The sequence below is a fragment of the Arvicola amphibius genome, chromosome X (genome assembly GCF_903992535.2).
Source record: "Arvicola amphibius chromosome X, mArvAmp1.2, whole genome shotgun sequence".
NCBI lineage: Eukaryota > Metazoa > Chordata > Mammalia > Rodentia > Cricetidae > Arvicola > Arvicola amphibius.
This window is the reverse complement of record NC_052065.1, coordinates 29,982,506-29,997,843: the sequence shown is the minus strand read 5'-3', so window position 1 is coordinate 29,997,843 and position 15,338 is coordinate 29,982,506. Positions and strand designations below refer to the sequence as shown.

Below are 15,338 nucleotides of genomic sequence, written 5' to 3'. Positions count from 1 at the left end.
TATTAATCGGTGTATTGCCACATGGCTGTGGCTTACGGGCTAAAGTTCCAGCATCTGTCTCAGGCGGGGCTATGTGACTTCTCCCTGACTCTGCCTCCTTTCTCTCAGCATTCAGTTTAGTTTTCCCAGCCACATAAGTTCTGTCCTATCAACAGGCCAAGGCAGTTTCTTTATTTACCAATGGTATTCATAGCATACCAGAGGGGAAATCACATATCACAGGCTGATCTGGAACTCACTATTAGTCCAGGCTGACTCCAACTTCAGATAATTATCTTGCCTCAGCTTTCTAAGAGCTAGAATTAAAAAATTAAGCTACCATACCAGTTTTTTCAAGGGCATATTTGGTCCAAAAAGATAGAACAAACTGATAACAACTGTTGAATCTCCTCTACTCAGCATCCAAATTATTATTTTAAAGTATATAGAGGTGAGTAGGCTGGTGAGAGAGCTTGGAGGTTAAGAGTGAAATTGTTGCTCTTACAGAATAACTGGGTTCAGTCCCCAGCACCTCATGGTGATTCAAAACCATATATAACTCAGTTCACGGACAACTCATGCTACTTTCTGACCTCCTCAAGCATCAGGCACACACACAGTCACATACATAAATGCAGACAAAAACACTCATTACACATAAAATAAAATAAATATATCTAAAATTACAAAAAGGAATAAATAAAGTATATATAGGCTAACTAGATGGCTCAGTTTTATAAAGGCAGCTGCTGCACAAGACTGGGTGATCTGTTCTCAATTCCCAGAATCCACATAAAGGTTGAAAATAAAGGTCGAAGGAGAGAACAGCACTGTGTGCTGTAGCACTTGCACATCCATTATCATGCATGCATGTACGCACACACGTGTACACACACACACACACACACACACACACCATATAGACAATAATAATAGACGTTTAAAAGGCAAAATGTTTATAACATGAGAGTTTCCAAACCTAATATAGGATAGCCCACATTTTTCAATGTAGTTGCCCATGAGCAACAGCAGTACAATACAGTCATATCTGTAAATTACTTTCAGGTAGCAGATACTAACTAGGCTTTAGTTTATCAATCAATCCTGAAGGTAAGTAAACAGTTACTATAGATCCATGGATAAGCCTTCACAGCAAACTAGGGAGATAGGGAATAGAAAAGGACTGCCCTGAAAGTAAGTATTTTTAAGGATCAAAGGTTTAGATGAGTCACTAAGACTTCTGGGATATTTGAAAATTCATTTGCCTTTTTTGGTCTTCCATTTTGGCCCTTTTGAAATATTATGAGCAGTTACTAAGACCCTCAGACATGGTTAATATGTAACTAACTATCAAAGTGTTGTGCCCAGATTATGACTCCCAGAGAGAGACCACCAGAGGCCCAGACTGCAATAAGCAAGGTTTAATCAGCATAATACTAACATGTTTGGAACTCATCTCCATCCCCGTTACAGCGAGGTAGAGAGAGGAGTTGTGTCTCCTCTGTGGGGTAAGCTTTTAAAGGCATAACTACAAAGAGAATCGTTGAAGCTGCTTTGGCATGGGTACAAGGACTTTTTGCTCCCGCCTATTCTGCTAGTCAGCTTTTTCCTTGTTCTAGAGTAAGGCCACTGTTATGAGTTAGGCCATCTTATCAGCCTGTACCAGGTGGCTGGCTGGGCTGAGCTAAGTGACCTTGTGTTCGGAATGGAAGAGGGGGAAGGCCACTATCTTCCTGGGAAAACACTCTGCTAGGAAATTTCTTCTTGCCCCTTTGAGAATAAGGGGTTGAGGGTTCCATAAAAGTTAATCACCTTGTTTTTAAACCTCTTGACAACTCTTACCCTGGTCAATCAAATGCTGTTATTAAGTGGAGCTTTGTTTACTTACTTTGGAATACCAACTGGAAAGTGCTTTTAAACAAAGACTCAGAAAGCCATGGGGAAATGTGAACACATATCTGTGAAGAGAAGCCTGGGCACTAATTTAAACTACTATATTGTTGTTAGTACAAAGATAAAACAAACCAATTCCGAGATAAAGCATGGAAAAAATAGTGCTAAGGAATAATACAAAAGTAAACCCAAGGAAGAAAATTTTTTATGAAGCTGGTATTAATTACCAAGAAAAGAAAATAACTGAAATATTAGATGATATATCACAATAGCCAACCTCTTTTCTTTCCTTGAGATAGGATCTCATGTATCCCATGATGGCCTAAAACATACTATGTGCTGAATATGACCCTAAACTTCTAATTCTCCTGCTTCTACCTCCTGAGTGGAATTACAGGTGCATTAACACCATGTTAGGTTAATGCAGGCTGGAGACCAAAACCCAGGCTTCGTGCATGTTGGCACAACTTCTATCAACTGAGCTACATCCCTTCCCACCTCCTTTTTTTCAGTGCTGGGAACTGAATTTACAGCTTTGCCTGTACTAGGCATGTGTGGTACTCTACCACCGAGCTATACTCCTATTAATCTTACCACTAAGAACACAAACCACAATTTAAAAAAAGACTAAATTTTCCCCAATTCACAATGCTAGGTGACAATATAATAAGGACAGTGCTACAATAAGGGAAAAAAAAAACTACTGTTTAAAATTACATATTTGTCACAATAAAGAGGGAAACAGCCTAAACACTCAGCTTGTCTCAAATGCTCACAATGTTTAGAAAAATTTTTGTAAAGTTTTAATTTCTTAAAAAATCTTAAAAAACACTTATGAAATCCACGCATCTCAAATGTGTATGCACATTTACAAGGCAAATACTTACAAAGTATACACACTTCTAAATCACAGGGTTGAAAACTTTTGCAAGTTCCAGCATGTGAAAGAAAGCTACAATACATTCTCACTATTGCTGGCTACTGCTGAATCCAAATACTGCAAATTTTTCATGTTAAAAGATCTCTGCATCACAACTGCACAGATTATGGCGTACAATTTCATCAATAATGCATTATAACATTCCTTTTCTCCATACTTGGTCTCTGTGGTACACGTAATTATATTATATTTAGATTTATTTTTATAAAACATTTATCACATTAGCTGAGAGTTATATACAAAGTCAAATCAATTAGCACTGATTAAATGTTAAAACTGCTCATTCAATGTCAGATTCACCCAAAAGTTCATTTGACTATTTAAAAAAATGATTTTTAATCAGAATTCAAATAAATTTTACTCTTGTGTTATTGTTCAAAAACAACAAAAATAGCTTACACAATAGAATGAAAGTATACTGGCAGGCTTTTAATGAAAAAAACAAATGAAAAGAAATAGCCTAAAAGGCACACAATTCTCATGCCCACTGACCCTCAGAATATCCAATAAGCAAGCTATCAAAAACCAGTGCCCTCTTTTAAAATGGAAGCTTTTTAAAAATCACTGCAAAACCACCAGTATGTGCCACCGTGTTCTGGGTTAAAATGTTTAAAATGATCCTTATAGAAATGATTTTTACATGTGATGTATGTCAGAAAGGGGGAACTATAGTATGTAGAATTCGATGCACTAGTCATTCTTCTTGCAAAATGATTTTTCTGTCTTCGATCATGAGAAAATTCAATCCCTGCTAATTTAATAAAGTACCAGGCTCTGGTACTCTTAATTGTGGTAGAGCTTGGCTTAAAGATAAAAATGTATACAATGAGAGCTCTTTCTACATGATACTTAGTATTTACTTAAAAACAAACAAAAAACATTTTATTCACCAAGAACCATCCAGCATTATGACTAAGATATTTTCATTAAGTACATGCTAACTCTTCACAGTTCAGAAACACAAAACTCACAGGAAGTCATGACACAGTGAAGGCTCCAAGTAGCTCCCAGGATCACATTCCTAGAGGTACAAAGGAATTCCACCCCCACACTCCAATGTATTTCTGTCATGCATTTAAATGTATTTCTGTCATGCATTTAAATTAAGTACTACTTGTGTCTGGCATATACATTCATGATTCGGCACCAGTGCTCCTCTGGTGCCTACTATTTGGGATGTCTTTTTAAATTGTCTTATCCCTATCTATTATGATAAATCATACTTCATTCTCAAGGTCCCAGTACTTTGTTCATATTCTTAATATTAATATTTATCTCACTGTATTCATGTTGATTATTTGCCTACTACTTCTTGTAAGAAGACAAGGGCACATTTCTGGCAGGGATACTAGTTATCTTTATATCCTTCCATCCTTGTGATCTAGCTACTGCTCAGCATATAGCAGAAGCTCTAAAATGTCTAAATAAGTTCAGGCCAGAGCTCTTGAGTTGCTTAGAGGAATAGAGTACTCCCCTTCCCTACTTGTACTCAGAGCTATAGTTAGATAATCACTAAGGAGATGCTATCAGGAGGATTACAATAGTAGGTGATTGAGCTAGGTTGCCTTTTAAAACCCCTCTGAGCCGGGCAGTGGTGGCGCACGCCTTTAATCCTAGCACTCGGGAGGCAGAGGTAGGCGGATCTCTGTGAGTTCGAGACCAGCCTGGTCTACAAGAGCTAGTTCCAGGAGGCTTCCAAAACCACAGAGAAACCCTGTCTCGAAAAAAAAAAAAAAAAAAAACAAAAACCCCTCTGACCCAAACATCTAAGATTTCAAAAGTCCTATTAAGAATATACACACACACACACACACACACACACACACACACACATATATATATATATATATATATATATATATTGTCCTAAGAAGGTAGCCTTTTTCTGTTTCTTATTTCACTCTCTAAAAAAATCATTTCAAAAATTATTGGATAAGGACAAATATCATTTTGTCATTTATTCCATCTGTGACAATTACGAATAAGAACTAGCGTCTAACGTCTGAGAGTGATACATTGTTCTTGAAAATAAAACTGAGAACTAAGCGTCAGAAAATAAATATATCTTGTTAAACATAGATTAAAATCTCTTTAAGAAAGGAGAAAAATCATTGAGAGCTAGGGTGATTATCCAGGTATTGCAGAACATATAGGATAAACTGTTAGAAGCACTTCTTATGCTAAGATGAAAACACAGAAGACAAATGGACAAAATAAACAGACTAGCACTAAGACAGAAAGCACTGTGATTAAACCTCACATCCATATGGAGGAAAAGTGGGTAGTACTATTTGTTCAGAAAGTGAGCCAGATAATTGACAGTGTGGATTATTAGGTCTTGAAATGCTGGTAATATGAGACCACTGAAGAACTTGAGTAGAAAGGTGAAAAAGAAGTGCTTAAAGTAAATCAATAAAGCCTGAGAGAATACTGCATGCAGGATGGATGTGAAGAGAGTTATTGTTGTAAAGCACAGCCACTGGAAATAGTCAGGGAAGCTTCAGGAGTCGAGAGTGCCCTGGAAATGGGGGCTTGAACACGTTAACTGAGGAAGCAGAAAATGAGTCAGTCCAGCTCAAAGGACCTGAAAAGGAAATACAAAAGGCCTGAGAATGTAAGTCGGTTGTAGATGTATATGTATAGCATATGTGAAGCCTGGTGTTTATTCTCTAGCACATCAAAAAATTAGTAAGGAGGTATAGAAGATAAAAGAAAAGGACACGACAGAGATGTAGCTCATTTGGGAGTGTTCACCTAGCATGCATGAAGCCCTGGGAATGCATGAAAACAAAATAGGGTGTGTGGTGCAAACCTGTAATCCTAGTACTCAGGAAGCAGAGAGAAGAGGATCGAAAGGTCAAGATCACCCTTGGCTACAACGTGACTTCAAATTCAGCCTAGACTATGTAAGAACCTGTCTCAGAAATAAACAAATTAAATAAAACAGAGAAAAGGGATGTATCAAAAATGATGGAAAAGACGGTATCCAGGAAAAGAGTCAAGGAACTGAGGAATCTGCAGTATATAAGTATAAAATATCCATAAAAAGATAAGTTATGGCATATGAGTTTAGAGAAAGAGAAAGATTCCACTTAAATACTTGAGAACTTTCTATACATAAGGGAACACTGGAGAATAGAACAAGAAGCACAGCAGAGCCTCAAGGTGATTTTAAAAGAAAATGGAAAACATATGATCAATGGATGATAAAACTTCAGTACTCAATAGTATCACAGAAAACACGGAAGTTCTTTCAAAAGGGATGGGTTATAGATTATGAATTATACGCAGGGCTGTTTCCCTTTACAAGGGAACACAGGATACCAACACAGGATAAAAGCATTAATTAGATGGGTGGACAGAAAATAGGGTATTATGGTTGGAAATGTTCTGTCTTATGTTTCCAATGACAAAATGGAAATACTATTCTTTGTGCAAAGATAAGCTTTCTACACGTGAATCAATTATTAGTAATGCCATTTAGAATATGTCCTCTTCTGGAAGCTACACAAAAAGCCTAACATGGCAAATGTTAATTATTGGTCATAGATTATAGTTGCATAGGTAGCATGATTAGAGTATACAAATCCTAACAAGGAAGTTTTAAGGAATATTCCAAAGCGTTTAAAACTGGCACGGAGCTGTTTATCTTTGAGAAACCCAGACCGATGCTTTGAAGTGTATCTTAACTTCCTTCCAAATTGCCACTGTCCTTTAACCCTTGATCTTAAAATCTATGTTAATAATATTACTGTAAAAAAAATCTTCCAACTCAGCTTCAATAAATACATAAATTTGATTCAGGAGCCGGGAGGAGTGGCCTTACCTTTAATTCTAGCTTTCGTGAGACAGAAACAATAGGATCAGGAGGTCATAGTAGCCTCTGCTACAGACAAATGTGAAATGTGAGGCCACTCTGGACTATAGCGGACCTGTGTCAAACAAGCAAACTAGGACTGCATCATGGGATTCACATCATTGGATATGGCAAGCCTAAATAAAGAGATGTGGAGTTCACAAGAATGTTCATGTTCATGAAACATTCAGCCTGTATCTAATACCTGAGTCAGATAGGCACCCACATCTAGGTTAGCAATAAATCATTTTGGATGACAACACACAGAAAGGAATATTTCTAGTCAGTTTGGCTCCTAAAAATCTCTCAGATATGACTGGTAGAAATGACACTTTTTTCCTATGTTGCTGGTGAACTGAAAGTTGGTGTCTGGAATAAGTAAGCACATTAAGCAAACAAAAAATGTCTCTATGACCCTCCCAAAGAAATGAACTAGTTAATAATTACCAAGAATAGGTTCAACTTTTTGTGGGGTTACATGTAATTTGGATGTTCTCTTTAAGAAATAAGCAATCAATACACCTGGTATGGTAGCATACAAGTGTAATCCCAGCACTTAGAGGGGGAAGCAGGAGGACTAGAAGCTCAAAGTCATTCTAGATACACATGGATTTCAAGTCCAGCCTATGCTACACGAGACCCTGTCTCAATACAGTACCACCACAAAAAAAAAAAAAAAGAAGAAAGCAAAATTGTAGCATGACTCAGTATGAAGCTGGTAATTCATTTAGAATGAGATCAGAAAGGATCCCAGTTTAAGGTTCATCAGCTACATTCAAAATACACATCTGTTGATGACTAAATATTAGCAGTCAAGTGTGAAAAAGGAGAAAGACCAAGCAATTAGACAAAAGAAAAATAAAAGACAGGGCCCGGGATATAGCTCACTTGATAGAGTGCTTTCCTACCAGGCATAAAGCCCTGGGGTTAATCCCCAATACTACATAAAGCAGACATGTTATCCCACATCTGCAATCTGAGCACTTGGTAGTCATATGTTAGAAAATCAGAAGTCCAAGTTCATACATGGCTACATATTAAATTGGATGCCATTGTGAGATACATGTTTCATAAAAAATTTAAAAAGTCAGGCTGGAGAGATAGTTCAGCTGCTAATGGCTACACTCAAAATCAAACATCAAAAAAATTTAAAAAGACAATGCTTTCTTTAAGGACCACTGAAGATAAACCAAGAAAAGAAGAATAAAATCCCAGCAAAACATCAAATTGTGGTATGGTGTTAACCAATTTATATTACATATTATCATATTTATATTCCAGTGATAAACAACCATATTGCCTCTATGGTACTTGCTCAGAAGGACCAGGTTTTTGGTAATGCCAATTCATTAACCTGTAGGCACTCAACAAGTGTTTCTTGAAAGAAGAAACAAAAGAAGGAAAGAATTATAATTCCTCCTTTTTCTAACTCTTTGCCAGGATCTGCTTCCCTCTGATGCTTCAGTACAAATGCTTCCACTGGCTAGGACTACCAAAGAAGCAGTTCATACCAAGCTGGTGATTAAGATTGTTTTCCCAAAACAGGGTGAGTCCAAAATTACCTGCATCTAAAATTAATACATAAGCACATCTATGGTCTACTCAAAGGGGGTATTAATTAAAATGGATAATTTGGAGCCACCCTATTTACTCCCTTTCCAGTCTTTCTCCCTCTTTCTAAGTGCAGATAAGGGAAAGGGGACATTTCAGTTTGGGCTTCTACATAGAGCCAAATCATAATCCCTAAAATTTTCCAAAATGACAATATAATGGCAATTTAATATACAAATATTGAAGCGGTCTCCAGGAAAATAGAGAAAAGGTTCGTGTACTCCTTACCTGATAAGCCATCTAAGCCAGGACAAAGTGCAGGGTACTCCCTAACCCACTCCAGCTTTTGCTTTATGAAGAAACAAATACCCCACAGTTTTATTGAAGTTCTAAAAAAAACACCACCAGAAGTAGGAAAAAACAAAGGAGTAGGTAGCTCCTTTAAAAAAAAAAATTACCTATTCCTAAAGGATTCTGTCTCATTTTTTACCTACTCAAATCTTCTAAGCAATGGTGCTTTGGAGAAGAGCAAAACTGAACTAATTCTACTATGACCGACTTCAACATTCTCTGATATTCTGTTCAGAGAAAAGGATGTGAAATGAGGGAGGCCAAGCAACCACCTCGGGAATTGCAAGAGATGGTCTTAAATGGAAGAAAAGAGGTCTGCAGCTTCCCAGGGAGGAGATTAGACCTCAGCAGAGTTACTGAAACTCTCAAACCACAGATTCTTGGTTTTGTAAAATAGTAAATGTGTTGCCCACTTACAAGACTGTTGAGAGCAGAGGAAACTCATGTAACGTGCTAAATGTAATTGCACAGCAAGAACTAATTAATCATTAGTATTTAGTAGTAGGAGTCAAATTATTTTGCTTCCCTCCACCAGTGCATACCACCAGGAAAGGGACCAACTCCTGCTCCCATCTGGCAGGATCTGGGGCCCTGCCATAGACACACTCTCACAAGCAGGAGAAAGATCCTGCCAAACACAACAAGAACATTGCAAGTACCTGGTCAGCCAGGGCCCCTTAAGCTACTGTTAAAGACACAAACTGACCTGAGATGCCGCCTCCAATCACGACTACGTCGAACATGTGGCCTGCGATATTAGACTTCTCCAGACTCGTCATGGTTTGGGTGAGATTCTCCGGAGACTTGCGTTTAAAAGAGGGGACCGCCCAGGGTGGAACAGACCCTTGTACGGCCCCTAGCCTACTGTCCGAGGGCGGAGCCGATCTTTTTACCCATACCCGTGGGGAGCCCGGCCCTGAGGGCGGAGCAGGCCCTTGTGCAACGGCACGGGGAGCGCTCAGGGGCGGAGCTGATCCTAGCTGAGATACCCAGGGAGAGCCCCACACACTGGGCTCGGATGGCCCTAGAAAAGGCACTGAAGGGGCATGAAAAGGAGGAGGTTCCTGCATCGAGCCTAGGGGGTTATACAGTGGGGGAGCTGGGGACCTAAGTAGTGAGCTTTGTACTGGCAGCTGGGAAGGGAAACTGGGTGCAGAAGGTGATGTTGTGGATAACCAAGAAGAAACGGATGGAGAGTGCATGGGGGAGTCTTCTGCCGACACCAGTGAAGTGTCGGGTAGTTGTAAGGAAGTCAGGGACGCGTTACTTTCTTCGGGAGGTTCTAGTGATAATCCCCAGTTGTAGCTAGACAATGAGGGTCGAGTGGGCTCCTCTACTGACCCTCGGGGAGTGCTGAACACTGTGAGATGGGTAGACCCAAGTTCTGACTCTAGAGAAGTACTAGGTCTAGAAAGCACCGAAGACACTTGCGCAAAAGTCACCGAGGACCTTTGCCCAAAAGAAAGGGATGAATGCGGGAGTGGGGCGGATTCTAGTACAGATAGGTGCTGGGAGACAGAGCTAAGGAGGGACGAGTCCGAGGCAGGTATAGGGACCTGGTCGCTCTGCCTGGGAACGTTTAAGTCCGAGGAACAAGACTCTAAGTTGGGATCATTCCTTTGGCCAGGATAATCACTGAGCTCAGAGAGGTTGATGGAACTAAAGGAACCAAGCAGCTCCTCATTGGACCAGTTCGTGTGAGCGGAGGAAAGGGGTTGGGAGGCGGTCTGCCACTGAGAGTGGGAGGACTCGCGTGAGCTGCTAGGGGTGCTGCCTTGGCGGGGCATCGCCACTGGGGTCAGGGAAGGCGGAGTCCGAGTTCCGAGGGCCCATTCCCCCTCACGTCCCCTGAAGCCGCGGCCACGCCTGCCGCCGCCTGGGGAGGGCTTTTCGGCCATAATTCTCTCAGCGGCGGGACACAGCGAACCACAAGGCTGAACCCTCCACTCAACAGCGAGCAGCTTTCAGGGCCCAAGCCGTTACCAGCCTGAGGCCCAACCCAAGCGCCCGGCCCACTCGGAGGCGGGGAAACGAGGCGTCGGCGCGAGGCGGCTCCGCCTTTCCCGCCAAAGTGCTTGAGCCAGGCGCCTGCCTCAGGGACTGGACGATACCACCGGGAACAGAGAGGGGGCCGCCTGTGAGCGGAATCCGCGCGCGCAGTGGTGCGGATTAGTAACCTTCCGGTTTCATAGTATCTTTTGACCTGAAGAGTTCTGAGCCGAGGTGGGCCCAAGAAAGCAAATATGTAAAGGAGAAAAAGCCGAAGGACGAGTTGCGGAACTCGGCTTAGTTCAGTTTGGTCTAGCCCTCTGGCGACGTCATGGGGCGGGGCTTTCGGCGCAGCCGCACAGCCACGCAGCCGTCTTGGACGGGCTAGGGGGAGGGGCGGAAAGGGTGGAGGTGGAATGCCTGTCCTGCGGAGCGGTTCTTAGTTTTTTGTGGTGTGTTTTCAGGTGAAGGGACCAGTGTCTAAAGAAGTATGGGAGAAAAGTAACTCTGATACCACACATTAAGTGGCACTAAAGTTTAAAATCGAAAGCTAAAGGAAGCCTAAGGTGTAAATGAAAGAAAGAAAGGGTGTGGGGCAGTATAGAACATAGTGGCACACACTTGTAATCAAGCATTTCACAGGCCAGGCCAGAAGGATTGCTGGCCTACTCTGTCACGTGAGCTCCAGGCCCTAGGGGTATGGGGGTGGGGCTGGCTAGGGATTGTGGAGAGTGGTAGGGAGGCAAAGGAGAGTTTAGTCTAACAGTATTCTTCCACAAACACATGGGTATTTATTTTCTTTTGTTGAAAAATAATTTTTATTTGTTGACAAAATTTCATACTTGCATATAATGTAACTTGATCATATCCACCCCTCCCACACCCGAGATACCACTTCTATTTATTTTACTTAAAGTTTCTTTCTTTTGAACATGGAGTGTGATAGTGACACTGTATTGATCAAACTGGTCTCAAACTCCTGAGTTCAAGTGATCCTCCTCCTCACCTTGGCCTCCCTATTAATTGGGGCTTTGTGTAAGCATTAGCATGCAAAGCTTCTGGAATTATTTATAAGCCCATTCACGGGAGTTTAGTTTTCTGAGTTACCATATGTCTACACAATGACACACTAAATTACAATTTTATTGAATTTATTTTGTGTGTGGGTACACATGTACCTTGGTCCTCTTGTGGAGATCACAGGAAAATCTCTGAAGTCTGTTCTGTCCTACCATATGTAGGTCCAGGGATCTAATTTAGGTCATCAAGTTTGGCAACAAGTGCCTTTATCCACTCAACCATCTCACTAGCCCCAAAACAACAAATTTAAAAAATGAAGGGCTCTGACTAATTGCAGCAATTTCCAGGATATTATCCACTTATAAAATCAAGCTGTGAATATTAACAGCATGGTTTTATACTTGTGCATTTACATCCTCATGTAAAAAATATTTACTTCTCAAGAACTATGAGGATAAATTATAGATAGATGGGTGAGGATGTGATACAAAAGATAGCAATGAAATTGCTCTTCGGATTTTTTAAAAATAGTTCAGCTCTTACTAAGACATCTTCATGGATTTTATGAAAACCTCCAGTTCTTAGGGATACCTGTTTTAGTTGTAAATCAGCTGAAAGAGATATACAGCAAAAACTAACTTGCCATCAGGCAGTTAGTGCTTGCCTTCAAATCACAGAACAGTCCAAATAACTGGATTCCAACTGTTCTGTCTAGTATTCCAGGTGATAATTTAGGTCTAAGGGAACAGGATTCACACTAGACACGTGGGAGACCTAGCCTAGGTTTGCAACCTTATACCTCAGAGAAGCAAGTATGTTTTATTAAAATAATCCTATAGCCTTAATTTCCAAGGCCTCTCACATGAGATACTAGATTAGCAGTCATCACACTAGAAGAAACGAGGGGTTATGCTTGCTTCAGTAATTTACAGCTTTTTAGAGTGTCTATCAGTCCAGCTACTACTTACCAATCAGAAGGCACATTTGTTGTAAGTAAAGTCACCAAATAGAATTGAAACAATTTGAGTATTAAAAAGAATTGTAATGGGATCAGAGAGGCAGCTCTCAGTGGAGGAAAGACAGTGCTAAGCTTGGCAACCTGAGTTCAATCCCCAAGAATAAATGGTAGGAGGAAAGAATGAACTACAAACTGTTCTCTGACCTTTGTTGTGCCCAGATTACGACCCCCAGAGAGACACCACTAGAGAGGCCCAGACTGTAATAAGCAAGGTTTAATCAGCATAATACAAACATGTTTGGAACTCATCTCCATCCCCATCCCCCTTACAACAAGGTAGAGAGGAGTTGTATCTCCTCTGTTGGGTAAGCTCTTAAAGGCATAACTACAAAGAGAATCTTTGAAGATGCTTTGGCACGGGTACAAGGACCCTTGCTCCCTCCCATTCTGTTAAGTCAGGTTTCTCCTTGTTCTTAGAGCAAGGCCACTGTTCTTGAGTTAGGCCATCCTTATCAGCCTGCACCAGGTGACTGTCTGGGCTGAGCTAAGTGACCTTGTGCTTGGAATGTCCTGGGTGAGAGAGGGGAAGGCCACTATCTACCTGGGAAAACATTCTGCTAGAAAATTTCTTCCAGCCCCCCTGAGAATAAGGGGTGAGGGTCCCACAACCTTCACATGTGCACTGTGGTATAGGTGTGCCCCACCACACACAAAATAAGCAAATGTAATTTTAAAAACTTATAAGGCTTGCTATAGTGGCACATACCTATAATCCCTGCACTGAGGAGGATTGTGATGTTGACATTAACCGAAGCTATATAATGAGTTCTAGTCCACCATGGGCTAGAGTGTTAGACCGCATCTCATAACAAAAACAAAAATGATGGTAATTCTTAGTAAAACAAATTCAAAGCTCATTGTATTTTACCAGTGTGTTTCTGCTCTTTATCCCTGTTACAAATACAGAGAAATGGATTAAAAATGGAATCCCCAGCCAGTGAGATGGCTCAGCAGGTAAAAGTTCTTGATTCACACGCCCAAAAACCTGAATTCAATCCCTGGAGTCCATGGTGAAAGGTGAGAAACTGACCCTGAAAATTGTCCTCTGATCTCCTTAAATAAGGTTTGGCATTCAGTCTCCAGCGCACAAACACACACGAATTATGAATGAAAATGGGAAGCTCTTCTTTACAAAAAGTGTCAAATAGTCGATATAGAAATAAATGACTGCTTCTTTATGGAGACATGGTCTCATTGTGCAGCCCCCTGGCTGGGCTAGAATTTACTATATAGATTAGGTTGATGGCAAACTTGAGGTAATCCTCACAATTGTTAGTGTAACTAGTAACTCTACCTCTACGTGGAGATGCCTTTGATTTCCCCATGTCCAGGTCTCCTTCTTTAAAGGACCTGGCTGGAGGATAACCATCAGGAAAGTGGATTCACCTGAAGATAATGTACTTTTCCTTCCCCAAATCCCTGACCCCTAAAATGCAGTCCTTGAGAACCAACACCAACACAGGATCCCAGATTCGGTTAGGTTGGCCTGCCTTTCTGAGTTCTGACTATTCGAAGTATTCCTTTTTATTTTATTTTATTAACTATAAGGAGAAAAAAACATGATTTTATAAAGAAGAGGTCCGGCAGTCCAGTCCCCACCTGGTGGAAATGGTGAACTTTGAATCACTTGTCATCATTAATCTAATGTGTATGTCTTTTAGCATAAAGCAGTTAAGTACGTACTCTGGCTTACATATTATTCTTACAAAAATTAGCATCAGTTCACTCACCAGAGAGCAACAGACAAAATCTCAACATTTTATATAACAACTGGTCTGGCTTGTGTGGTACACTATAATAATCTCAGGATCAGGGAGGCTAATATATTAGGATAGTGAGTTCAAGACCAGCCTGCGCTATATACTAAGTCCCAGACAAATCTAGAATACATAGTAAGACTCTGTCTCCACAACAAAAACTGGAGTATAGCTCCCCATTAAAACAATAGGTAGCTAATTAGATAAATAGAAAGAGAAATATATATGTATATATACCTTTGTATATATGTATGTGTGTATTACTAAACAAATAACCCTTCTAAGTTTGCATAATGTTACTCATATGTATGTTTTCAGAGTTCACCATTTGGTATCGGATAACTAATTGGTGTTTGCTTCACTGGAAAAGACTTTTTCTCCAGTCCTCACTCAGCATTCCTTAGCCGCCCATAGCTCTTTGGTAAGTGTGAGGCCTTGTGAGATTTCCCCTGCCTACATTTGCATGTCTAACTATCACACTCCCTAACTACATCTAAATATTGGTCCTTATACCCAGAAGAATGTAGTCCTTCTCCCCCCATCAAAGGAACTTCTCTTTGCTACAGAGACAATTACAGAAGATCACAACCAATCAAAATGCAGAGTTGTGCAGCCCAGTCCCAATTGAGACAACTCCTGAGCCTCAGGCTCAGTGATCATTATAAATAAATTGGCAGAAAGATTGTAAGAGCCAGAGGAACTGGGACTTTGCAGTGAGATTGTGTCTACTAGGAATGTCAGAAGCTAAGAAACTTCTGTTGCATTTTTTTCTTCTTTTAAAAAGTTCAAAATTGGCCTTAAACTCACCATCCTCCAGCCTCAGCTTCCTGAGTGCTGGAATTACAGGGATATACCACCATACCTGGATTATATACTTTAGATTGATGTGGAAAAATAAATGTGTCAGTTGTTGCCCTGTTCAAGAATACTTCCATCTGGTCCTGTTCAGCTCCATCTCAGCAATGGCTGGGCTTCTCCTCTCAC

The 15,338-nt window shown here is 40.6% G+C and overlaps 1 protein-coding gene across 1 annotated transcript in view; it reads right to left on the bottom strand.

Moving 5' to 3' along the window:
- The window catches only part of Maoa (monoamine oxidase A), a 75,373-nt gene extending 65,933 nt beyond the window's left edge, over positions 1-9,440 (bottom strand). The window contains 1 exon segment of the mRNA XM_038316168.1: positions 9,277-9,440. Coding sequence (XP_038172096.1) covers positions 9,277-9,349 — 73 coding nt within the window. The 5' untranslated portion in view covers positions 9,350-9,440.
- Positions 9,441-15,338: the final 5,898 nt, after the last annotated feature.